Raw genomic sequence first — 27,705 nt, 5'->3', positions numbered from 1 at the left:
CTGGGACCTATTGAGCTCTTCCCCCTACTTCTGCTTTTTACTTACACAGGCAGACTGGGCTCAGCATTTTGTCCTCTGTGCAATTTTGTTTTGTTTTTTAGACCAGACAAGAAAATCTCTTTCCTGTGCCTTCTCCATCACCAGACATTTGTCCCCCAGAGCTCACAATATCTGGTAAGAGGCATGCTTTCTTGCAATCTCCTCTGTTTGTGTAGGTGGTGAAGGTATCTAGTTCACAAGTTCTCAGTACCAGAAGTAATGAAATGAAGCTTTAAATACCCACAGCAGTGTAGGTGGAGTTTAATAGTGTAATGACAGGGTCCAGTCCATTAGGATTGATTAAAGGCAATGGTACAATTAATGTAGGGCTCTATGCAGTAGGCATTAGATACCCCCATGTCAGCTTGTCTATGAGAGCAGAGGTCTTTGCAGGGGTGACTGAGTATCTCAAGCGATTAGCAATGGGATACAGAGCCTTTCAGCTCTAGGTCACTGGTTATGGGTTGGGTTGGTAGTGATGGAGTGTCACTGCTATTATTCAAAGGCTGTGTGCAATGTGGTTTTGGGATCAGTCCAGTGGCCGGATATCCTTACTGCAGTCAGCACTAATTGGCAGCCTTGCTGGTGGGACTGACTGGCCCTTGGAAGCTGACTTGCTATTAAAAATAGATAAATTAGTGTTGCTTACAAAGCACAGCATGGCCCCAAATGGGAACACAATTCCACGATCATTGAGCCAAATCTGTTGCCTCCAGCTATCCACGAAGAGGTAGTTGTAAAGCATGGAAGAGAACAAGGGGGCTTTATAAGTCTGTCATAATTGTCTCAGCATTTGAGGTTCACATGTAGGAAGATACTCATCTTTCAAATTATATTTTCCTCTGTGCTCACAGACCACTACATACCTCTTGCTTTCACCTTTTTTTTTTTTTTGCTTTGGTTTGAACAGAAGACTCCCTCCTTGCAGGTTTCTCTTCTGGCTGATGCTTGAGATTTACCATTTAAAATAAGAGCAGGTTAGAAACATTTCCAGTTTTGAAAAATTTCAGTGGAAACATTTTTTTCCACACACACATCAAACATATTTTTTGTGCGCACACACAAACACACATTTCTTCCACTTAAGATCCCACTTTGTATAGTTCTGAATCCCAAAGTGGCTTGATCTGTTTGCACATTAAACACTTGAGGGCAATTTTCAAGCAAGCACCAAAATCAGCAAACTCAGCTTAAGCACACCAATAATCCAAGGCATGCATGAAAGTTGGGGTTTGCAAATGTGCGTGTGCCAACCCCGGCCAGTGTGATTTCTGCGTGCTTGTGTCAGATACATGCTGAAATGCACATGCTCTATTTTCTCCCATGGAGACTGTGCATTAGTTGAAGATGTAGAAAATTTTGAGGAAGAAGAAACTGAGCCCTCTGGCTGATCCTGAGGCATTTGTGGCTTAAATAACATATTCCCAGCTCAATAATTTTTTTTATTCCTTTAGGCATTTTGAGCCCCTACACTGTACACTCAGAGATGTTTGTGTTTGATTAATAAGAAAAAGAAAATGAATAATATCTGCAGAAGCACATCTGATCTGTTGGGCTCATGGTTCTTCTCCCCCAAGGAGTAAATGCTTATCTGCCATGCTGCTTGTCCATTTCTACATCTGCACAATAGTGCTAATGCTGTCAGACTACTCTGCAATACACAAAACTATTATGAGACAGACATTCATATGGAGTAATGTTCCTTGGGAACTGAGATCCTGATTAGCCTGATACTTTGAATTGATGATATAGCGAAATAGTCTTAACCAGCATAAACGTCTCTCTTCTCCTGCCATTTGGGCAATTCATAAAAAGAATTACTGCCCTCAGTGATGTGATGGCAGGTACAGATGCATTGGGATGAATTCTGGCCTCACGTAAGTCTTCACTATTCTTGTTGGAGTCTGTGGAAATTGCAGAGATACATACTGTTCAGTGGCCCAATAGATGATCTTCAGCATGATACCGTAAACTTTATTCTGACACAGTGAGTGCACCCCACCAGGGATAAAGGTAGGGAGTTTACCCCATGCTAGCTAACACATGGTAACTAATATGTGGTAAAACATCCTAGTGTGGGTAAGGCAGTTTGCATATGCGACCAGGTATAGGGGGAACCTACAGGTTACCTCAACCAACTACTGTGTGAAAGCTACCCCTGCCTTAGCCACACTAGTTTTCACTATGTGATTGTCATCATGCTTTAGCTACCACCTGGAGAAACCCTTTCTCCTAGTGCAGACAAGGCTTACGACAGACTCTTTCCCACTCCCCCACTGCATTCTGCACTGGCATTCGAGAAGAGATCCCTTGGCTGAAACGAGAGAGATGCAGGCAGGAAGCTCTATTAAGGGCCCTCCACTCTGAAATATGCTTCCTCACACTGGTAAATCCCCCAGACCTGCTTAGTTAACCCTCAGAACATGCTGTCAAGAACATATTTCCTCTTGAAGATTAGAGTCTGAAGGGATGGGCCAAGGCCAGCCTATGGGAGGCGGTTGTTAGTTAGTCTATCTACATAGTAGCCCTGTGAGGCAGTGTAGTCTGGTGGACAGGGCCTTTGACTGTGAGGCAACCTGGGTTCTATTCCCAGCTCTGCTAATGACCTGCTATGTGACCCTTGGCAAGTCACTTCTCCTTTGTGTTCCCCTCCCATCTTTTGTCTGTCTAGGCTGTAAATTCTTTGGGTCAGGGGCTGTCTCCTGTTCTTTTTCTGTCCAGTGCTTCGCACGCTGGGACCCTGATTTCAGTCGGGCTGTTAGTCATACAAATAGTATAATCTAGGCTGAGAATCATCTCAGGCAGTCCATTACAGATGTCCGCTTTTTATAGCAGGTGTTATGAGTGCAGCGAAGGGCACAGAGTTCTGAATAGGCCCCATTATACATTAGAATAAACAAATCGTTTTGGGGGGACAGGAGCTTAGTCTGAAATCTGAACAAGTCCCAGCTTGTTGACTGATCACCGGTGCCTGGCGGCCTTCAGGATTGCCTGGGATGTCTGTGTTGAGAGTTTATGAGCAAAGCCTCATGGAGCTAATCCCGATTAGCAAGGAGTTGAAGGGGAATGATCTGCCCTTGAACGTACACAGCATGGGGCTGAGTGACCAATCCAGTGAACTTGTTTATTACCTCAGGCCCTGATTCCCAGCTGCTGGCATTAGCGGGACAGATAAATATCGATATTAGGAGGATTATGCTTGTGACAGCGCCTCTGCTGCTTTTCTCCTGTGTTTCCATAAAATCTTCTCTTCACTTGAGAGTCACAGTGAGTGGCATTTTTTCAAAAACGCCTGAGTGAGTTAGGAGCATCTGTCCCACTGATCTTTTTTCAGGAGGACTTGTGCTCCTATATCCCTTATGCTTGGGGAAAATCCCACCCACTGATTTAAAACAGCAGGAGGTCTTTAAGGCAATCTGGGTATCAGTTTCTTTGTTAACCTGTGCCCCAGTTCCCAGGCAGTGCAACGATGAAAGAAAATGGCTCCTGGACACTCTTCTTTGGACACGATCCTGTACCATTGAAGTCCATGGGAATTTTGTCACTGACTCTGATGTGAACAGGGTCAGGTTTTATAAGCCCCTTTTGTTATCAGATTCAAAGAGCATCATTAGCAGGGATTTAAAAGCAGGAATGGCATTACCCATTTTTAGAGTCCATCTGGGCCTCCCCTTAAATGAGCAGCAGTTTCTGCAGTCCTCTTCTGGAGGAGCCTGTTGCAGGCTGCAGGAATTAACTGAATTGTGGGATTTTCCTTAGCACAGGTCCCACTGAAGTCAATGGGACTTATGCTCCTAAGTCATTTGGGCACTTTTGAAAATGCCCCCTGGAATGAAGAGCAGATTATCAGCGGCCAGGTCTCTCTTCCAGTGCCTCAGTCGTTTTCTCTGACGGAGACACTCTACCGTTTCCCTTCTTACAATACAATTTCTGTTGTTGTGGACACAAGCAGTCTCCATTCTCACCTTAACCGTACACCCTGCACATACTATGTAGCCTGCCCCAACGTAAGTGAAAGGGAGCCAGTGCTTTTCAGAACAGTAATGCAGGGAGAAATCCTGCGACATATTTTCTTGTGGTGTTTTTAACCTGTGAATTCGCTTCTTAACGGGAGTTGGGAACATTTCTCTGAGACCACACTCAGTCCACCACTTGCATAAACATTACTTTGAATCTAGGTTAGAACTCCTGGGCTAGGGGGCCAGCGGTGGATTTTTATAAAACCTCACTGGTTGGGTTTTGGTTTTGTAAAACTGAAGCATAAATTGGGGTGGTTGGAATCCAGGTTGAATTTTATTCAGATCACCAAAGTTCAGAGTCCCAGGCCTCATATATAAACTTCTGGCCAAGATTTTCAGAAGCAACTTGTAATTTTAGTTGCCTTCATTTGTGATGCCCACATGGAGACTTTTAAGTGTCCTGGTTTTCAGAGAGTGCTGAGCACCGATCCTCTGAAAATCCTGGCCTCTAATTTTAGCCCATCTGTACTTGCAACATATTTCATGCAATGCCAAAGCCCTGAGCTTAGTTTGGGATGCTCCTTGTCAACATCTCTCTTCCCCTCCACCCCCATGCTCTTCCACTAATGATTGCTTAATGTTATTTAGCACCTGCTTCACCTTCTAGTCAGAGAGTGGCTTCGGGCAGCAAACCGAAAGTAGCACTGGATCCCCATATTCGACTCAAGGACGGGAAACTCGAATTGGTAAGTTGAAAGGCTTCCTGCCTTGAAATTGAGATTTTGTGTTCAATAAAATGATTGGGGCTCCCAGACTGCATCTGATTACATGGTGCTGTCTCCTCCTCCTTCTTTTCAGCTGCTGAATCACATTAAAAGAAGCTAAAACTACATAAGCACTTCCCTCATATTGCTTTTCCATGAAGGAGATTGCTATAATTTGTATGAGGATGGTTAAGGGAAGAAGGACCAGGTGATGGCAAATGAGAGAGGAGGTGGGGCTAGGCGGTGGTAGATGGGAGGGGAAGTGAGGTTGAATATTAAATTGTGGTCCATGCTATGAAAGTCTAATATTAAGATACCCTGGCAGTCCCAGGTCAAACAAGATTAGGCATTGAAACAGATCTTTACTCATGGGTCTCTGCCTCAGAGATCATTTTGTGGGTCCCTGCCCAATTCAGCATTCCATAGAACAGCATCAGTGTCCTGCTTGGAGACAGCTGCTTCTCTGCAGGAATAGGTGAGGTGCCTTTGGAGATAATGGGCCAAAAAATGCTGAAGGCCAGAGGAAAACATAAACACAAAATAGAACAGCAAAAGGAAGAACACTTTCTGTGTCTTCAGATCTTATAGGCAGCAAACCAGAATGCAAGGGCAGACTCAGTCCTGGTCTGAAGGCTAGAGATGGTTGACATTTTTCAAAGAAAAAGTTGATTATTCAAAATAGCCCTTTTTGGGTGTTTTTAGAAATATTTCAGTTTTTCAACAAAATTAGAAATGAAAAAAAAATTACCATATTTGGTTTTCTCTTGCTTGCTTTCATAAATGGCTGAAATCCTGTTTTGTTTTCCTGTCATTTAAAAAAAATGGAAACCAGGACCAAAAAAAACCTGCAAAAAACCATTACAAGTGAAAAATTGGTCAAGTTTGAACCCAGAATGGAAAAATATTCTGATTAGTTTATTTATTTATTTATTTTTGCAAAACTGCTTTTTTCCCTTCTGGCTCTGATGAGGAGGACAGTTGTCTTGTATTGTCTTAGTGGGAGTGTCATCCTGGTATGCTACATCTCAGCTGGGGCCATTGTCTTTACCATAATATTGCTGGGTTGAAATTACCTTCCAGATAAAACTGTACTCCATTTTTGTCCTTTGTTTGTACGGCACCTGGCAGAGTGGGGCCCTGGTTCAGCAGTAGGGATCCTAGGTGATACTGCATACAAATAGTAGTAATGGCTGAGCTCCAAATCCCAGTGGTAATGGTTTGATACAGACTTCATTGCACTTGTGAATATAGAGTATTCTGTTTTACGGGTGAATGTGACATCCCATCCCCATACCAATAGGCAATAGATTATTCTGTGGTGTCCAGCCCCAACCCACTAGTAACTGGCCTTGGTAATAGTGTAAAACACTTTAAAGAGACCATGAGGCATAACTACCTAAAAATGGTGCTGATCAGTTTATTGCATGCAAGAAGCTAGTAAGTTCTCTTGCTGTATGTTTGTATAGCAAGGAACAAGGTCATTATTTGCAACTCCACAGCCTCCTGACCTTTGTCTTGGTGGTCCCTACTGCGGGGGTGTCTGCCCTGTTTGCTGGATCACCAATGTGAGTAGGTACCTGTTGAAGATGGGGGGGGTGCTTTGGCTCCTATGGGAATGCTGAGTTTAGAAGTGGAGGTTATGGTGCACGGAGCAGATTGAACAGATTCTCACGAGTGGGTGCTGTGCCAGGTAGTGTGAGCACCTCTAGGGGCTGGGTAAGCAGCTGACTGACTCAGTGACAGAAGTCTGTGCTCTTACAGACTTCCAGAGCCTCTGCTGTAGTTTGTAGGGGGCTGCAGGGAATGAGGAGAGATACTGCACTGATAAATATGGAGTCCAGAACCCAGGGAAATGGAACACATAGGTGCAAATGGGAGGAGCATAACCCAGCTGTTACACCAGTCACATTAACATGAGCTTACTTTCATCTTCACATTGTCCTGACATGGCTTGTTCATAGAATCAAGAGCACCCTGCTGTTTGGTGCATGAGTGTCCATCTCAGCCTGGTCCATACAGGCTACCATACTACAGTTGCCACTAGGGACTTACTCCTGTAGCTCACGCTGAGGAGGCTCATGTTTTTAGCTCTGGAGGGCACATGGTGAATCCATGATGATAACCATGGTGATGGTCAGTGGTCAAGTTCTCTTGGCAGCTGCAGGGCAGGTGAAGGATCAGGTCTGGGAGTGCCAAGTGAGAGGATCTTGATCTTGAAGAATGATGGAAAAGCTGGAGAATGATTGCAATAGGGCTTTGTCCAACCCTTGGCATTGCCTTATTTACTTTGTTTTGTAATTTTCTGTCTTTGCTCAAGCCATCTAGAAGTATTTGGTGGAAAAAATGTTTTTGTTTTTTTAGGCTGTTAATCTCTGGCAATATGCTATTTATTTTAAATTTGGTGCTATATTCTCAAATCAATGCAAAGACTGTACCTTGGTGTACCATGGGTATGCACTGAGATCCCATGGACACACATGTGGACCTATGAATATATCTAGGTTTCTCAGCTTGAATCTTTCCCAATTCTGTTGCACAAACATTATATTCAGATTCATGATGTCAGGTGTCAGTGAAAGGCATTGGGGTTAGTATGTCCCTTGCTTTCAGGAGAGATTAAAATACCACAAACCTAGTTTGACAGAATCTGGTGCCTGCCTGTTTGTATAGAATAAATCTATAGCACTGGGTCATGTGACCTAATCTGCACCTACATCATCTAGTGCTGGATTCAGTCTGCTCCAGCTGATTCCCCTTTAGTCTAATGCAGAGCCTGACCTGGGTGTGTAGGGCTATTAATAGATGCGTGAGTCATAGTTCAGGTAATGGGAGATACAGACACAGTGCTCAAAACATTGATTACATTATTAGGATCACAGAGCTCATCCAGTACAATTAGGTTCAAGTCCTAATCTGATTAATGAGATAGAGGGATAATAGGCTTCTACCAAACTATCTGAACAGGACTCGAGAAAAAATGACACTGTTGCACCATATCTGAGTTCAGTTTCCGGTCAAGAAGTATGTGCACCATTCCTCCAAAATTCTGAGATGTAGAGGGTGCCAGGCCTGAAACGGGGAAGACACAGCGTGGCAGCATCACATGGATTAGAACCTACAGGCATTCGAATTCTCCCGGCTTGGCTTTCTGTCCAGAGAGCCCCTAAAATCTCCCATGTCCTCCTATAGTAAGGTTATTGTTGGCGCTAGTGTTATACATCTATAGAGAGCTTTTGATTCAGAAGGACCCGCTTCCGCTATCTATGGGTCCAATTCTGCTCTCGTTGAAGTTGAGCATTTTTTGCCACAATGGTCTAAATTCTCATTACACTAATCTACACCCATTTCATGGCCCCTTCATACTGCTAGAGCCATGTTAGTGGGCCTTAGTGTAAGGGGACGTCAACAATGAAACTGCTGCAGCTACGCTTCTGTACCGCTACAGTGTAGACACTACTTACGCTGACGGGAGGGGTTTGCCTGTTGGGCTAGGTAATCCCCCTCCCCCAAAAGCAGTAGTTAAATTTACGGAAAAATTCTTCCATCGTCGTAGCGCTGTCTGCACCGGGGATTGGATAGGTACACCTATGTCTCTCAGGGGTATGAATGTAGATGTAGTTCCCAGTGTAGACCAGCCTTAAGCAAGAATCAGACCCAATATAACAGTGTGTCAAGTTGTGCTTGAACTGTTGAGGATCTAAAGGATATTGTGGGGTTTTCCTAGTTAAAGTGTTTTGATAAATCATTCCAATCCTCTTCAAAGGATGGGGACTGGAATTTACTGGTGACTAAATGGTGAGGCCTAATTAACTTGAGAGTGTCCCTGGGGTTTCTTATTCTCAACCATTTTATATCAAATATGAACACCCCGCCCACCCGCACTGTATTTCTTGCAATGTGATGGATACAGTCTAGAAATGTACCACCCACCCTAAAGTTATCTCTCCACCCAGGCTTTTGTAGAAGTACAGCGGCTGTCATGAGTATCTGGTTCTGTTGTTCTTTTTGGAGCTGATACAGCTTGCTGGGCAAGAGACACCTTTTCCAGGCATAAACGTTAGAGTTTGCTGCCACCTCATGGTGGACGAAGCAGTTGCCTTTTCAGTTGGGGAATCCCAGGAAAATCAGGACTGTAGCACCTGGGCACAACCTTTCCTGCTAGAAGTGCACGATGCTTCTCAATTAGAATTCAGGGTTGTATTTTCTCATTGGTCTCTGCCTATTCTGGCTTTAACAGAAAGTTGCTTCATGTATAAAGAGGACAGCACACTTTGCCTTGCACTTTACAAGCTGTGTTTCTGAATGCCATTTTATTTCCCCCAAGAGGGATTCTCCAAGGTTCTGGGCCATGCTGGAGAAAATCTAGAATTTCCCATGTGTCTAGTGGTTAGGGAAGGGGACAATACATGGCTTCTATTTTAGGCTCCGTCGCTGACTCGCTGCAGAATGGGACTGTGCATTAGTCACCTAGTCTCCATGTCCCTCAGTCCTGTCATGTATAAAATAGAAATAACATGGATTTGTTTGTCTTGTGTTGCTGCGGTGAGGTTTGATTAATTAATATTTGTGTCTTCTACACAAACCAAAGAAACAATAAATAATAATAACTTAGCTCTTTGACTGGAAGGCGCTATGGAAGTGTAAAGTATTATGACAATGCCTTCTGCAGAAAAAAGCAGTGAGACTTGTATTGCTTGCACGCTCAAACCATGCTGAAGACTCATTCTGGGGAATGAGAGAGCGAGCATAAATGGGACCTGAAAGGAAGGTGAACTCTTAGCAGCACAGCCTCAGCTGGTGGAAATTGTCATAGGAAGAGCTCATAGGAAGAGCTCAGAAGAGATGCAACATGGTTCCAGATCTAGATGAGGAGGTGACATGGAGACCTAGGCCAGACCTGCTCCATGAAAAGTCCTGTTTACCGTGTGAATGATGATGAACTTGATGATAAATCCAGCTCAGACTGCCCTCCCCCCAACTCCTTCCAGAAAACTTGCATTCCTGTGGGGGTTATTCTGTGGACTTGTTGCTTCTGTTTAAAGGTGCTGCAATATCTGGGCCTGGATGTGACCGAGGAGAAGAAGCAGCAATTACGGCAGAGTCTGATCACAGATTCGCAGGGAACAGTGGCCTATGGAGGTAAGCAGGGTGCTGCTATGTGCAGTATGAGACAGAAGGCGCATTTCATCCCTAGTATAGCGCCATTGACTGCTCTAGGACATGAGATATGCCACCTAGAATAAAGAAACAGACACGACAAATCCTGTTTCTTGGCAGGGAGTTAGACTAGATGACCCTTGCGGTCCCTTCTAACCCCATGGTTCAGTGCCCAGACAGGTTTTAGTTCAAATGCTATTTCTTCAGTAACTGGTTACACAAGGAAAAGGCCTCTGACTGGTCCACATATAAAATGGGAGTAACAGAGAGGGAGTGCACAGGCTCCTTCTCCTCAAACTTTCAGCCTGCTCACTAGCAATGGCAAAGGGAAGCTGCAAAAACAGAATGATAAACCTGCTTTATGAGGTTTGGTCATGTAACTCCTTTGTCTCTGCACTGAAGTGCGGCATTGCTTCCAAGTAGTTTTTCTGATGAAAATGCTAGGTGGTGGTTGTGGTTTTTTTTTTTAATCCTAAGCAGTGCTTTCTAGGAAATTGGATAGAGGTCTCTAAACCATGGCTAGCAAAAGCATACTGCATACGGACCCTGTATTCAACATACAGAGATTTGGGATGGGATAGAGAACCTTCTCTGTGCTGGCGGTGGTTGGATTTGCTATAATGTTTGTAGTGATGGACATGAAATGTGTTACTTTCTTCTGGATAATCTATGGCTTCTGTGAAAGTTGGCTGTGTAAACTCAGTTCCAGGCGCTCTCTCCTCATACTGTGACTACTCACTCTCTTTTTCCCTCATAGATTTTCTTCAAGCACTCAGGGATCTGCTGCAAGATGAGCTGGAGGAGGCTGGCCTTGACGCCAGTTCTGCGCTCTTCACTCAGCACGAAGTGGCCAGTTTATTGGACACATCTGCTTTTCACTCTCTGGTCAGCCTTAGCCAAATACTGTTTCTTGCTTCTCTTCCTAGCCTACTGCACCCTGCTTTGGTTCCAAAGCTCCTCTCAGATCAAAGACCTTCTGGGTCTTTCTGTGAGCTGATGTAAGAGAAAGGTATATACCATAAGATGATTTGGGTAGCTGTGTCCTAGATTGACTGACAAGTAGCTGTGTCCTGGATTCTTGGTCTGGATGCTAGCTGTAAACTGTAGAAGAAAACGCGACAGTGCTATCTTTCTCCAAAGGGCAGAGAAGGCAAAGACTAATGGGCTAGCTTTCACTTATACTTTAGTTATAGAAAAGAGAGGGTAGAATTTCATCCCTTAATCATAAAGCTTAAAGGAAATCTCATAAAAGACCTGACTTCCTATGCTTAATGAATAAAAAACAAAACTATGTAATGGTTTGAAGAAAGCTGCTGATGTCAATTTTCTAGCCTTATAAAAGAAAAAAATACCATAGCAAAGCCATTCAAGATATTTCATTGCCTAAAGGGGCCATCTTATGTCATTTTGATGGTGATACAGAAGGAAAATTAGCTATGGTGAATCCATTCCAGCTACTGTCACTTCAGTAATGCAGTGAAAATTAACCATTTTTCCAGCTGTCTCATGGTGTGCAGCCTGAATTCCTATGGAATACAAAACCACAATTAGATTATTTATTGTGACACTTGTGTCGTTTTGTAAAAACACAAACTGTCTTCGAAAATTATTTTGAATAATGATTGGTCGGAGTATGTCAAAAGTATTCATGCGTTGTAACCCCATGCTCATGGTGAAAGATAATCCGAACTCACTCACCGTGTGCACCAATGTGTTCCAGTCTTTTGATTCCGTCAGCTGTACCGACGGTGAGGAACTGGAACAGCTTCAACTGGAAATGACAGATCTGCGGCAGGAAGTCCAAAGGCTGAAGGTAAGGCTTATCTTTTGAGCACGTTTTTCCATAACAATTCAAATATTGTGGATGTGACAGTGCGACAATTAGGCAGGTCTTCTCTGTGTATCATGCCTTTACATTTCTAGGCATTTGTTGGAGGCAGCTACCATTTTGCGTTTAGTTCAATGCGTGTTGTTACAGAGGAGACACATGTAGTGTGCTTCCTCTCACCAAGACTTTATTTTTGTTCTTTCTTTGTTTTTTTTCCTTAAAAAAATGTTTAATGTGCCGAAAGGGTATGGTCACTCTTTTTTTAATGGAAAACCCTAAAAGAAAATAAACATTTTTAAAATATCCAAAACATAACACAAATAATTCACATCTCATATTAAACCTAAATACACCCCCCAGCCTCCCGATCTAACCTAATATTGGCAGCTCAGCTGTTAAAAGTATGTTGGTGACAAAGTGCATTTTTCAGATACGTCCAAGCTGTAGCCAATGAAAGGCAATTGCAGAGTAAGAGTGCATCTAAAAATATGGCTGTTGTAGAGGAGAGCTGCAAGTCCATAGTTGCATCTAGTGAATTAATTCAAGACCTATTTCCTGCGTTATTCAGGAGATAGCCTAGGTGATCAGTGGTCCATTGTTGCCTTTTCATCTGAGTGAATGTGCTATCAAACATGATGCCTGACCAAGTGAAAATCTTCCTCCTAGTCTCTTCTGAAGGAGGTGGAAAGCAGCAAGAAGTCAATGGAATATGAACTTCAGAGACTGAACCAGGTTAGTTTAGAGGTTACTTGTGAATTGTCCAGTGGCGGCACTAGCCGGGCTCCATGGACGCAATTGCACCCACAGAAATCAGGCCCAGATGTGCCCTTCTACAGGCAGGATGGCCGGGGGTGGGGGCGGGGGCAAAATCACACCCTCAAGTGTCCTGCACCTGTTGTTTCCATTACCTTAGCCAAAGTGCAAAAGGCAGGCTCTGTTTTAATATTCTCTGGGATACGTCTACGCTGCAATAAAGAACCCACGACACCGAGTCTCAGAGCCTGGGTCAATTGACAGGCTCTTGAGGCTCAGGCTGAAGGCCTGAAAATTCACAGTGTAGACATTTGGGCTGGAGCCTGAGCTCTGAGACCCATCCCCCTTGCAGGGTTTCAGAGCCAGGCTCCTGCCCAAATCTGAACGTACATAAGAACGGCCACACGGGGTCAGACCAAAGGTACATCTAGTGCAGTATCCTGTCTTCCAACGGTGTCCAATGCCAGGTGCCCCAGAGGGAAAGAACAGAACAGATAATCATCAAGTGATCCACCCCTGTCGCCCATTCCCAGCTTCTGGCAAACAGAGGCTAGGAACACCATTCCTGTCCATCCTGGCTAATAGCCACTGATGGACCTATTCTCCATGAACTTATCTAGTTCTTTTTTGAACCCTGTTGTAGCCTTGGCCTTCACAACATCCTCTGGCAATGAGTTCTACAAGTTGACTGTGCATTGTATGAAAAAATACTTCCTTTTGTTTGTTTTAAACCTTTCGTTTGATGATTCCTAGTTATTTGTGTTATGAGCAGGAGTAAATAACACTTCCTTATTTACTTTCTCCACACTAGTCATGATTTTATAGACCTGTGTCATATCCCCCCTTATTGTCTCTTTTCCAAGCTGAAAAGTCCCAGTTTTATTAATCTGTCCTCATATGGCAGCCGTTCCATACCCCTAATCATTTTTGTTGTCCTTTTCTTAACCTTTTCCAATTCCAATATATCTTTTCTTGAGATGTGGTGACTACATCTGCATGCAGTATTCAAGATGTGGGCGTACTATGGATTTACGTAGAGACAGTATGATATTTTCTGTCTTATTATCTATCCCTTTCTTAATGATTCCCAACATTCTATTCGCTTTTTTTGACTGATGCTGCACATTGAGTGGATGTTTTCAGAGAACTATCTACACTGACTCCAAGATCTCTGTCTTGAGTGGTAACAGCTAATTTAGACCCCATCATTTTATATGTATAGTTGGGATTATGTTTTCCGATGTGCATTACTTTGCATTTATCAACATAGAATTTCACTTGCCATTTTGTTGCCTAGTTACCCAGTTTTGAGAGATCCTTTTGTAGCTCTTCACAGTCTGCTTGTGACTTAACTATCTTGAGTAGTTTTGTATTATCTGCAAATTTTGCCACCTCACTGTATATCCCTTTTTCCAGATCATTTGTGAATATGTTGAATAGGACTAGTCCCAATACAGACCCTTGGGGGACACCACTATTTACCTCTCTCCATTCTGAAAACTGACCAGTTAATCTTATCCTTTGTTTCCTATCTTTTAACCAGATACCAGTCCATGAAAGGACCTTCCCGATTGTCCCATGACAGCTTACTTTGCTTAAGAGCCTTTAGTAAGGGACGTGGTAATAGGATTTTGAAAATCTAAGTACACTATATCCACTGGATCCCCCTTGTCCACATGCTTGTTGACCCCCTCAAAGATTGGTGAGGTATGATTTCCCTTTACAAAAACCATGTTGACTTTTCCCCTACAAGTGATGTCATCTATGTGTCTGACAATTTTTTTCTTTACTATAGTTTCAACCAGTTTGCCCGGTACTTAAGTCAGGCTTAACAGCCTATAATTGCTGAGATCACCTCTGGAGCCCCTTTTAGAAATTGGTATCACATTAGCTATCCTCCAGACATTTGGTACAGAAGTTGATTTAAATGATAGGTTACAAACCACAGTTAATAGTTCTGCAATTTCACATTTGAGTTTCTTCAGAACTCTGGAGTGAATCCATCTGGTCCTGGTGACTTATTACTGCTTAGTTTATCAGTTTGTTCCCAAACCTCCTCTAATGACACCTCAGTCTGGGTCAGTTCCTCAGATTTGTTACCTAAAAAGAATGGCTCAGGTTTGGGAATTTCCCTCACATCCTTAGCCATGAAGACCGATGCAAAGAATTCATTTAGGTTCTCTGCAGTGGCCTTATTGTCCTTGAGTGCTCCTTCAGCATCTCGACCATCCAGTGGCCCCCTAGATGTTTTGCAGGCTTCCTGCTTCTGATGTACTGAATTTGAGTCTTTGACTAGCTGTTATTCAAATTCTTTTATGGCCTTCCTAATTACATTTCTGCACTTGCCAGCATTTATGCTCCTTTATATTTTCCTCAAGAGGATTTAACTTCTACTTTTTCAAGGATGCTTTTTTGCCTCTCACTGCTTCTTTTCCTTTATTGTTTATCCACAGTGGCACTTCTTTTGTTCTCTTACTATGTTTTTTAATTTGGGGTATACATTTAAGTTGAACCTCTATTTTGGTGTCTTTAAAAAGTTTCCATGCATCTTGCAGGGATTTCACTTTTGGCGTTGTACCTTTAATTTCTGTTTCATTAACTTCATCATTTTTGTGTAGTTCACCTTTCTGAAATTAAATGCTATAGTATTGGGCTGCTGAGGTGTTTTCCCCGCCACAGGGATGTTAAATTTATTTATATTATGGTCACTATTACCAAGTGGTCCAGCTATATTCACCTCTTGAACTTGCTCCTGTGCGGAGCCACTTAGGACTAAATCAAAAATTCCCTCTCCTCTTGTGGGTTCCAGGACTAGCTGCCCCAAGAAACAGTCATTTAAGGTGTCAAGAAACTTTAACTTGCATCCCATCCTAAGGTGACATGTACCCAGTCAATAGGGGGATAGTTGAAATCCCCCTTTATTATTGAAGTTTTTATTTTTATAGCCTCTCTAATCTCCCTGAGCATTTCACAGTCACCATCAGTATCCTGGTCAGGTGGTCGGTAATATATCCCTACTGCTGTATTCTTATTATTAGAGCATGGAATTACCATCCATAGAGATTCTGTGGTACCGTTTGGTTCATTTAAGATTTTTACTTCATTTGATTCTACGCTTTCTTTCACATACAGTGCCACTCCCCCACGAGCACAACCCGTTCTGTCCTTCCGATATATTTTGTACCCTCATATTACTGTGTCCCATTGATTGTCCTCATTCCATCAAGTTTCTGTGATGTCTATTATATCAATATCCTCATTCAATACGAGGCACTCTAGTTCACCCATCTTATTATTTAGACTTCTAGCATTGGTATACAAGAACTTTAAAAACTTGTCACTTTTTAGCTATTTCCCATTACATGATGTAACTGAATGGGACTCTTTTTCATTTGACAGCTTCTCATCAGATCCTACCCATATTTTATCATTTTCCATCTTTTCCTCCTTACTAGGATATAGAGAATCTCCATTAATAGATCTCCCTAAGGGATGTCTCTGTCTAAACCACATGCTCCTCCGCACCGATCAGCTTTCCACCAGCCCTTAGTTTAAAAACTGCACTATGACCTTTTTAATTTTAAGTGCCAGCAATCTGGTTCCATTTTGGTTTAGGTGGAGCCTATCTTTCCTGTATAAACTCCCCCTTTCCCAAAAATTTCCCCAGTTCCTAATAAATCTAACCCCCCTCCTCGCTACATCATCGTCTCATCCACGCATTGGGACCCTGCAGTTCTGCCTGTCTAACTGGCCCTGCATGTGGAACTGGAAGCATTTCAGAGAATGCTACCATGGAGGTCCTGGACTTCATTTACTCAACATCTACATTGCAATTTTTAGCCCTGCAGTCCAAGCCCCAGAGATGGATCTCGGTGACCTGGGCCATCTGCAGCCATGCTGCGACTCCCTTATTGCAGTACAGACATACTCTGGGAGGTTCATACGTGTGTGGGTTCCAGGCCTTTGTCACAATGACATGGAAGTTGCAAAGGAAAAATATTCATAATAGGTGAAGGTTTTCTGCGTGGTACCATGGGAAGAACAGCAGCAGCTTTACTATGAGCAGCTCCAGGAACACTGATGGGTTGATATATCGGTGGCTGGTGGGGAAGCTGTGTTAACAAACTCCCTGCCCATTCCAGAAGGCGCTGGACTTTCTGTCTGAGAACCGGACCCTGCACAACAAGCTGCAGGTGGCGGAGATGGTACAGCAGCAAGCCCACAGTGCAGAGCAGGACTATGAGGAAGTGATCCACCTGCTAGAGGCTGAAATTACTGAACTGAAAACTCAGCTGGTAGGGAAGAAAACAAAGCATGTCTCCGAAGCAGAGGTAATGTACCCCCATGACCCAGGAGGGGATGGCTGGGGACTCAGTGGACCAGTCGGAAAAGCCTCTGGCTCTTACTTTTGAGGCAAAATGTAATTGATAGATTTATTGTAATTTGTAAAACGGAGGCTGATAGAGTCCCAAAGCTCATGTTGATATTTAATCTGATCTCCAGTGACGAGATCAAAAGAAAAGGCATCCTCCACAACAATTAACACCAGGCTAGCTCCTCTGCTAATCATTGCTCCACTGACACTGCATGTGCACTAGCTGAGAGTCTGACCCCACCCTCCATCCCTAAGCTCCAAACTCAGGCAAAAACCTCAGAAGAGAGATGTGTCTTGTACCAGGCCTGAAGGTCAATGACAGTGTTAGCGGGCTAGCATGGGGAGCAGATTCTGGAATGGGGCCTTCCATTAAGAGTGCCCAGCCCCCAGGTGGTTCAGTGTAGGGACTGCTACCCAGCTGATCATAACTATCATGAGTAACGGAGAGAGCCACATGGGAGCCAGGTCTCAGACTGAGACCACTCTAAGGCAAATTAAGGTGCAGGCCAGTAGACGTGAGATGTGTCCGTGCCCGCTGCACCTACTTAGGAAGGCAGTCCTTGTATTTTAGTTAAGTACATTATTTCTAGTTGTTCTGCCCCTGCAGAAAGTCTCTTTCACAGTCCAATGGAAGTTAAAGGTGCATCATCCCTTTCTGTCCTGTAATTGGGCCCATTTGTCGCAGCTGTGGGAGCTTATAGTGTGTTCATGCTCCTGTCTCTTTCCAAGCAGCCCTGAGAACAGTGCTGGTATGAATGTAGTCCCACTGCCACTCTGTGGGAAGTTCTATCATCACTGAGGACCTAGCTGCCGTCCGTGTGCTTTTCAAGCCTGCTGTTAAGTTGGTGCCTCCAAGTGCCTAAAGTGGGTCGATGCTATCTCCCTTCTCTTCCCATCTCCTTCTTTCCACCTCAGGGAGACATTCTGGAGCTGAAAAGACAGTTGTCCCTGGCAGATGGCCAGTTGCGGAAATCTGAAGTCATGCGGAAGCGCTTGGAAATCTGCAACAGGAAGCTGCTCCTGTTTGTGCAGGTGAAGTATTGAAATGTGGCCACTGTCTATGGGAGCTGTACTTAGCTGTTTTACTCTGCCTTCTGTTACCATGGCAGTCAAAACCACTTCCTGTTCTTGACGTTAGATCCTTTATTCTTCCACTGGATCCTGGAAAGATGCCCTCTGTTAGTGTCAGGAGACCCTACTCAGTACAAACCTCCCTAGAACTTACATGTGTGGGAGCTCAGTATACCTAAGGGACTAAAATCTGCCCTCTTCTACTTGTATGCAACCCCCAAGAAACCCAGAGACTAGGCCCAGAATTCTGATGGTCCCTATTGTATTCCACTGAGGGTTTAGCATGTGTACCATGTGCCCCGAGTTGGAGAATGTGAAGGTAGCGTCTGTTGGTCTGGGCATGTGCACAGGCTTGCCTTGTGGTTTCATCCAAGGTGATAAAGGGTGGGGACCGCATCTCCAGTTTGTTCTCACCGCTGCTAAAAATTCTGTGCCTTCATCTCTTATGCACCTTTATATACATTGTAAATAGTTTTTAGAATTTTAAAGTTTTATAGAACTTTTTAGCTGTTTTAACATCGTTTTAGTGAGCAACGTAGATCGATCAGGGGTTTGTTTCTCTACCCCCTCCTTCCTATCCCTGTACCAATGAGCAGGTACCGGAATATGCGCAGAACACTGGGCTTCAAACTCTGTGCCTCCTGCCCACGTTCCCTTTTGGTTAGTGACAAACATGAACACTGCCTCTAATGTTTGGGGAAAGCTCACACTGCATCCAGGTGTACTATCTGCCAGTCCTTCCCCAGCCGTACCCGAGAAGGCTGGGCTCCCTGCCTCTGGAAATACCTCATGGAAGTTGCCATGAGGCCTCTCTTGGATCTAGGCCAAGAGACCGACCCCCTCATCTATTGGCCTGAAACTGCCGTGAGTGTGCCTCCTGCTGCCAAACCCAAATCTGGCACCAGTGGTACTACCACCATAGAACCCGTGCTGGGGCCCAGTTGGGAGGTAAAGAAGCCATATCTGTTTGCATTGGAATAAGTCTTCCACAAAAATGAAGAAAGTGGATAGTCCTTCCATGAGTTTGAGCCAGGGAAAAAGTATGCTGTAAACCACACAACAAAAAAAGTCCCACAAGCAGGTGATCCAGCAGTCCTGGGCACTAGACCACAGGAACTGTCAACATCGGTGCTCCCAAAGATGCAGGATCTGCCTGCTCTGGGGAAATCTGCAGCACGACAACCAGTTCCGAATAAAGAAAGGATACCTCTAACACCAGGGAGATTGAGAACAGTGTTTGAGCCCAGGATGTCTTCGCCTTAATGGAACTGGGTTCACCATGCTTGTTGGGACCCAATACTTTTAGAGAGACTGTTTTCCCCACTCATGATATACCAGCACTGTGAGACTTCTCGTCTCCCGCTCCAATGGTCTACATACTTTCACCGGCTCTGACGGTATCGCCAATGGAACTGGAGCCCACCTTCTCATCCTCTGATAAGTTGTATGCCAGAGAGGGACCTTCGATGTTGTACCAACTGTACACGTACTCAGGAAGGCTATCCCGATCTTGGCAACACCCTCCACTCCAACCACCATGGAGCCACTGGTTCCTCATGCCCAGGGGACCACCTCAACACCCTCTGGATCCAGCCTTCTGGCCTTATTGGGGCCCTGGTCCTAATACCCTCCCTCAGAACTTCCCAATCCACAATGGAGCTTTCATCTGTCTCCCCACTGAGGGCCGCTTCTAGCAGGCGCTTGGATCTGTTGCTGGAGGAGGAACCCCTGAGCCTGGCGAGATTCCCTTCCTCTTCCCCTGAGGAGGCAAGGACTACAGCGTCTCCTTCGCCTCCACATGACTTTAGGCAGTTCCAAGAGCTACAGTGCAGAGTCATGGGGGAACTCCACATTCCCCTAGAGGAAATCCAGGATACCCAGCACCAACTAGAGTCACATTGCCTATTAATGATGCCATTCTTGAACTGGCCAGGACAGTATGGAACACACCAGCCATGTGCCCGCCTACCCCCAAAGGGGAAGAAAAAGTCTACTTTGTTCTGGCTAAGGGGTCTGAGTTTCTTTTCTTACATCCAACCATCCTCCTGTACCCTCCCCGAACTTTCTGGTGGTCCAAGCAATGACTGAATGAGCCAGACAACAACACCTGTGCTCCACACCATCCAACAAGGAAGGCAAGTGTTTGGACCTTTTGGGGAGTAAAGTCTTTTCCTCAGCCAGTCTCCAATTCAGGATTTTGAACTATCAGGCGTAACTAGCCAAATACGACTTCCTGAATTACAGCAAACTGGAGGAATTTGCTGATGGACTCGCACAACTGGACTGGACCTGTTTCCAGGAGATTGAGGAAGGGAAGCTGATGGGCAGAACAGAGCTCCAATTCGTGGTGGATGCGGCAGATACTTCTTCCAGCGCACTGGCTACGAACAAAGTTGTGCATAAGGAATCTTGGTTCCACTCTTCCGGTTTCCCTCTGGAGGTGCAAAACACTGTTGCAGACCTCCCCTTCGATGAATCCCATCTTCTTAATCAAAAGATGGATGATTCTGTACATACCCCCAAGGACTCCAGAACCACCCTTCGCTTGCCGGGCATTTACTTGCCTGCCCCAAAGCGTAAGTTCCACTGCCTGCCACCCACACATAGCTACTGGTCCCCCGAGTTTTACTATCAGAGATCTTACAAGCCACCAAAGAAACAACAGAAACTCAAGAGATCCCACCCTCTACCTCACAGCTTCCACCCCTGGCTAAAAGACATTTCTGAGTCAATCTCAAGAGCTGTCAACCATTTTGCCTACCACCTCACAATCACCCTACCCTCTTTGAGGGTCATCTAGCTCTCTTCTTCCAAGCTCAAAGTGCAATAACAATGGACAAATGGGTGCTGAATGTCATCCACCATGGCTATATGATTGAATTCATCATGCTACCTCCACTAAACCCCTGCTCTTAATCCTTCCTCAGGGACCACTCTCACGACAGCATCCTCACCCAAGAAGTGAACTCCTTACTGCAGTGGGGAGCGGTAGAATGCATTCCCCCAGAATATCAAGGGACAAGGTTCTAGTCAACTTACTTCATGATACCCAAGAAGAAAGGCGGATGGAGACCAATCCTGGATCTCCAATATCTCAACTGCTTCATTCGCAAGCCCGTTTCAAATGGTCAAGCTGGCAGCGATCATCTCATCCGTAGAAAGAGGCATGTGTTATATATGACTCTTGATTATGCAAGATGCTTATTTTAACATCAATATCTATCCAGCCTGTGGGCGCTTCCTGAGATTGACAGTTGGCAACCACCATTTCCATTACAGGCTGCTCCCTTTAGAATAACCCCCACCATTCCCAAAGTCTTCACCAAGGTTTTCTCTGTCATAGCAGCCTATGTCAGATGTTATTGAGTCTTGGTATTTCCATATCTCAATGACTGGCTCTTAGCCACATAGTCCAGGCACAAAGCCCAAGTTTCAACTTCAACATTACTTGGTCTTCTTTCGTCCCTCAGGTCAGTATCAATGTCGAAATCGACCTTTGGCCCCATACAATACTTGGGCTTTATAGGGGCCACCATCAGCTCAGTAACAGCACAGGCCTAGCTACCAAAGGACAGGTTCCAGACACTGTGAGATCTCAGAACTCTTATTGTCAACCATCCATATGTGCCAGCCAGGGCTTGCCTGTCACTGTTTGGCCACATGGCTTGTGCACGCGCACATGTCACCGCCTTCACTTGACTCCATCTTTGCTGCCTCCAGTTTACTCTCCCAACCATCATGCCATGGACCTCATGCTGACAGTTCCTCACAGGATACTCTCACCTTTCCAGTGGTGGACAGACCCACATCATGTCTGCGTAGGGGTTCCCTCCCTCCCCAGATAAGACGATCACTCATATATCCCTCATAGACTAGGGGGCACACGTGGATGATCACATAATACAGGGAATATGGATTCCTTGGGAATCCAGGATGCACATCAACATCCTGGAACTCTGAGCTGTAACGAAAGCATGTTAAGCCTTTCTCCCATTCATCCATTCCTGTCAGGTTCTTATCATGTCAGACAACACCATCACTGTTTTCTCCATCAACAAAAGGGGGCATCAGACCAACCCCTTTATGTGCAGAAGCAGTCCATCTCTGGAATTGGTGCATCACCCACCAGATCGTCTTTTCCGCAGCCTGTCTCCCAGGGACACCGAAAGTGATGGCGAACTTTCTCAGCAGGCATTTTGCAATTGACCACAAGTGGGAACTCCGTGGCTCAGTAGTTCACAATATCTTCAGCTGATGGGGGATGCTAACCGGAGACCTTCTCACCTCCCACATAAACAGCAAATGCAACAAGTACTGCTCCAGGGGATGTCTCAGCCACCACTCTCAGGGTGATGCTCTCATACTCTCCTGGTCAGACCAAATCAACTACAGTATGCCTTCCCTCCTCTACCACTCTTACCTTGAGTACTCCACAAGATCAGGCGAGACAGTGCAACTGTCATTCTGATCGCCCTCTACTGGCCCAGACAATTCTGGTTTCCCAGCCTCCTTCATACGTCAACCCGTCCACCAATTCCCATCCCCACCTTCTCCAGTCTGCTGACACAGTACAATGGCAAGATCAGACACCCCAATTCACAGGTCCTCCATCTCATAGCATGGTATTTGGATGGGCATCTGCTCTAGAATGGACTTGTTCCTCAGCCATGCAAGACATGCTTTCCAGCAGCAGGAAAGAATCCACTAGATACTGTTACTGGGCCAAGTGGAAACACTTTGCCTCCTGGGCCCAGCAAAAGGGAATTTCACCAGAATCAGGATCCCCCTCCTCCTGGACTATCTCCTGTCTTTGAAGGCACTGTGTCTCACCCTCAACTCTGAAAGTCCTCCTAGTGGTGATTTAGTACATTCCCCTAGCCCCCAAGGAAGGGCACTCTGTTTTTACATACCTGCTAGCATGAAGGTTTTGGAAGGGCCTCATCAGAACCTTCCCACCCATCCAACCCATTGCTCCCCAGTGGGACCTGAACCTAGTTCTATCCGTACTAACGAAAGCACCCTTTGAAGCATTGGCATCATGCTCTATGTCAAGAGTAGGCAAACTACGGCTCGTGGGCTGCATCTGGCCCGTCAGATGTTTTAATCCACTCTTGAGCTCCTTTTGGTGAGCGTGGTCGGGGGCTTGCCCCGCTCCACGCATACCATGGCTCTGCACAGTTCCTGGAAGCAGTGGTATGTCCCTCCTCCAGCTCCTACACGTCGGGGAAGCCAAGGGGCTCCGCACGCTGCCCCCACCACGGCCAATGGGAGCTGCAGGACCAGCACCTGTGGATGGGGCATTGCTCATAGCTGCCTGGCTGCACCTCCGCATAGGAGCTGGAGTGGGGATGACAGTGCTTCTAGGAGCTGCAGAGGTGGTGTCTGTGGACAGGGCAGCGCCCAGAGCTACTTAACCGCACCTCTGCCAGAGGAGGGACATGTCACTGCTTCCGGGAGCTACTTGAGGTAAGTGCCACCCGGAGCCCGCACCCATGACCTCTTCCCACACCCCAGCCCCCTGCCCCAGCCCTGATCCCTCTCTGAACCCCTCAGTCCCATCCCGGAGCACCGTCCTGCACCCCAAACGACTCATCTCCAGCGCCACTCCAGAGCCTGCACTCCCAGCCAGAGCCCGCACTCCCAGCCAGAGCCCTCACCCCCTCCCGCACCTGAACTCCAATTTTGTTAGCATTCATGGCCTGCCATACAATTTCCATACCCAGATGTAGCCTTTGGGCCGAAAAGTTTGCCCATCCCTGCTCTATGCCCCTCTCCGTGAAAGTTGCCTTTCTTCATGCTATCACTTCTGCAAGAAGAGTCAGTGAACTCAGAGCCATGACGGCAGACCCACTTTCCCAATTTTCCATGAAGAGAGTCTCCCTGCACCTGCATCCCAAATTCTTGTCAAAGGTAATCTCCCACTTTCACATCAGTCCAGTTTCTTAGGCTTTCTCTACACTACAGACCTTACAGAGGTACATCTGTACCACTGCATCTGCACTGCTGTAAGGTCTCCCATGTAGCCGCTCCGTGTCTGCTCTCCTGCCAGCATAATTAAACCACCCTCAATCAAGTGGCAGTAGCTATGTTGGCAGGAGAGCGTCTCCCACCAACATGGCACTGTCCACACTGGCGCTTTTGTCAGTGAAACTTATGTTTGTCGAGGGGTGTTTTTTCACACCCCTTGACCGACAAAAGTTTTATTGACAAGAGTGCTAGTGTAGACAGAGCCTTATCTTTATTTTTTCTGAAGCCACACGCATCTACAGAGAAATGATGACTCCACTTTAAAGACATCTGATGGGCCTTAGCCTTCTATCTGCAGAGGACAAGACCCATCAGGAAGTCCCCCAGACTGTTTGTTCCTGTAGCAGAAAGCAGGCAGTCTCCACCCAGAGAATCTCCAAGTGAATTTCAGGTTGCATTACACTTTGCTACCGTCTGGTCTAACTCCCCTGGGGTGTGGGCTTATTCCACAAGAGCCCAGGCTTCGATCCTGGCCTCCCTCCAGGACAGGCTGCTCTGTAAAATAGCCATGTGGGGTTCTGTGCACACCTTTGCCACGTGCTATGCCTTAATACAGGACTCGGTGGCAGATGCCTCCTTTGGCGCAGCAGTCCTCCGCATGACCATTCCATCTTCATCCTTACACCCTCCTCTGGCTTAGGTACTGCTTGTTAATCATCCTCAGTGGAACACAGTAGGGACTATCATTCCAAGAAAAACTGGTGGTTGCTTACCTGTAACTGGAGGTTCTTTAATATGTGTGCTCCCTAACTGTATTCCACTTTCTGCCCTCCTTCCCCTTTTACGGATCTGTTTGGTTCGCTGTGGAGAAGGAACTGGAGACTCAGTGAAACCACGAAGCGAGCCAGGGTGCATGCTCAGACCAATGGACACTACTTTCAAATTCTCTGATTCCAGGCACATGGTGCGCATGTACAAACCCTCCGTGGATTACAGATAGGGACCACAAATCCCGAAGAACCTCCAGTTACAGGAAAGTAACCTCCTCTTATCTGACAGTAGCACCCAAAGGCTTCAATCAGGGCCCATCGTATTAGGTGCTGTAAGAACACACACAGGCTACGTTGTACAGACCCAAGTCCTAGAATAACTAGGTGTGACTCAATCCAGAAGGCCCTTGTATAGTAGACAATAGAGGCCAAATTATCCCTCCCTTCCTGCAGTAGTGAACACTGACCCTGTGGAACCAATGCAGTTCTGCTGTGGAAAGGGGGACAGGATCTGGGAAACCCACACAGGAAGTCCACATCCTGAGCACCATGGAGTTTCCTTCTTGCAGGCTCTCTGCATCTGCCCCACAGAGGAGTGCTGGGATGCTATTGTGGGGCAGAACAGGGTTGGTGGATCTACCTGCCATTGTCCCCCATGGAGGAGGAACAAGGGAGTTGTGAAGGACGCTGCAGCACTGACTGTAGCTGTATCTTTGTGCTGTTCCACATGGCAGTAAGAGGGAATTCTTACCTCTCCAGCTCTTGTGGTTTTCCACAAGATGCAGCCCAGCTACTTGGGCTGTGTCCTGGTTCTGGAATTTTGCCATTGGCCCGTGACCTACAATCTAGTCTGTGTTAGGTATTATTTTAACCTTATCCTCTGATAACTGACTTGTCATTTTTCTCACCACATGTCATATATCAACTGGAAAATCAGTTTTGTTCCCCCAGCACTTTTCCGTAGGTCTGCTCTAGACTCATGCCTAAAATGTTTTTCTCTGTTTCATTTGCTCTTCCTCCACTGTCATGGCATGTAGCAATCTGACATTCTAAATGTACATTGAAATGGCAATGTGATGTACTTGGCATACTGGCCAGCGCCGGGGGAGCTGTCTTTGACTCAGCATGCCTGCTACAAGCCTGACCAAAGTCCACTGAAGTCAATGGGAATCATTCCATTTAAGGAAACAGTAAAATGAAAGGAAGAGCAGATTCTATATCAGTTGTGCTGGAGAAGGAGGAAATTAGACTTCTATAGGCTACAGAGCTATAGAACCACAGCTGTAGATAGTGGCTTATATAGACATTGATGCTAGATATTGGAGTATGTAAGTACTGATTTGACTCTGCCTCTTCCTTGCTGCTGGGAGTGGCTTATCTGTCTTGAATGGGTTGGGCCCTGGCTTCTTTTTTGTGATGTCTGGTGCCTTCAGCCAAGGTGACTTTGCAGTGCCTGAGACATGAGAGGTGCCGTCACTTGGGAAAACTGAATCATGTTAACCACTGCTGGCAAGGAGCATAAAACCTCATCCACAAGACACAAAGTACATCAGCACAAAGCCCAGCAAAGAATTGATGCTCCTAACAATAACTGCATAACAAAGGAGGACTTTACTGGAAGCAGGAATATAGGATCTGGAAAGCTAAGACTTAGGGTTAACTAATAAGTACTAACACATCAACAAATTGTCCACTGTCTTCCCTGGCACCTTCCCAGGAATATGAGATGCTGGGGATAAGTCTAGAGACAGGTGCTGCAGTGCTGTGAATGTTGGCTGGCTTAAACAAAACAAAGGATTCTCTTACGATGTCTTTGCCCCTCTCCTGGCTCCATGGTCTGGAGTCCTGCGGAGTTTTTGTCTGGCTCTCGTGAATCAGGCTCCCTGAGCTGTTCTGCTTCTTGCTCAGCTACCAAAGCTCAAAACTGAAACAAAACTAGTTTCTTTGTCTCTCACTAAGTCAGGCTGTCCCCTGACGCTGAGGGGCTGAGGCGCCCCAGCGTGTCACTGGTCCAGCAAAATGCTTGTCCAGATCATACCACACAGAAGCCTCTCCTATTGGCCTCAGCAGGAGTTTAGTCCATTCCATCGCCACCCGTGACTCCAAGCATGTTTGAAATGGAATCAGACGGCCCTGGGCACCATGATTGTTACAATCTGTAGAGTAATTAGTACCCCCTAGAGGCTCAGTCCAGAGTTCCAGGAGCTGGTGAACTCCAAGTGGGTGGGTTGCACAAACATCACTGAACTTGGAGGGACATACCAGCAGCTCAGAATGCCTTCCTCATATGTATTACTTACTGCTGTTTGGGAATTCTCTTTCTGTGCATGTTAGTGGCTCCATTCATGAGTGGGCATTCATTCAAGAGCAGGACCAAGGCACAGAGTGTGAATAATGGGGATAGTGGGCATTCTGAAGTGCAGCCTGAAAAACTATTCTTTAAGAGTGGGTTTTTAACCTTGCATCTGATATATTTTAGCATCTGTATTAATTTACATTATGTCTGTATATTTGCATAGGGTATGAGTTTTGCTTCTGTTGCAAAAGGCCTTGAGATATTAGCTTCAAGGGCAGTGAATAAACAGAAGTTCATTACTGTCATACTAAATCTGAGCCCCAGCAAAAACGCATGGGATTTGTTCTCTGGAATTTGTCAATCCTGTAAGTTTGAGATCTTCTTTTTCCCCCCACAGAATGTTCACAGGGTCCTGAGCACGCCCAGCCAGCTACCAGATGAGACAAGGTGGGGAAAGGCTTCTGAGAATTGTGAATATGTGCATAAAATGACCATGTTTTGACTTTTGTCTGGCTGATGTGTTTACAGGAGAAGTGGGCAAACTACGTGGGACCGTTCTCCCCAGCTCCTGGCCTGAGAGGCTCGCCCCTGGTCCCTCCCCTGCTGTTCTCCCTCCCCCGCAGCCTAAACTCACTGTGCCACCAGCGCAGTGCTCTGGGCAGTGGGGTGATGAGCTCCTGGGGCAGCGCAGCTGAGAGCTCGGCCTGACCCGGTGTTCTGTGCTGC

General features: G+C 45.7%; 1 protein-coding gene across 1 annotated transcript in view; it reads left to right on the top strand.

Annotated features, from left to right (window-relative positions):
- The window catches only part of LOC116833282 (syntaxin-binding protein 4-like), a 109,449-nt gene extending 81,968 nt beyond the window's left edge, over positions 1-27,481 (top strand). The window contains exons 11-19 of the mRNA XM_075069077.1: positions 102-174; positions 4,647-4,744; positions 9,805-9,901; positions 10,677-10,804; positions 11,640-11,732; positions 12,414-12,479; positions 16,643-16,831; positions 17,791-17,907; positions 27,377-27,481. Of these exons, the coding sequence (XP_074925178.1) occupies positions 102-174; positions 4,647-4,744; positions 9,805-9,901; positions 10,677-10,804; positions 11,640-11,732; positions 12,414-12,479; positions 16,643-16,831; positions 17,791-17,907; positions 27,377-27,481 (966 nt within the window). The remainder of the gene's footprint in view (positions 1-101; positions 175-4,646; positions 4,745-9,804; positions 9,902-10,676; positions 10,805-11,639; positions 11,733-12,413; positions 12,480-16,642; positions 16,832-17,790; positions 17,908-27,376) is intronic.
- The last annotated feature ends 224 nt before the right edge of the window (positions 27,482-27,705 follow it).

Source organism: Chelonoidis abingdonii, chromosome 9 (assembly GCF_003597395.2).
Source record: "Chelonoidis abingdonii isolate Lonesome George chromosome 9, CheloAbing_2.0, whole genome shotgun sequence".
Lineage (NCBI taxonomy): Eukaryota > Metazoa > Chordata > Testudines > Testudinidae > Chelonoidis > Chelonoidis abingdonii.
Note: the sequence above shows the minus strand (reverse complement) of the source record. Positions and strands in the feature narration are given on the sequence as shown.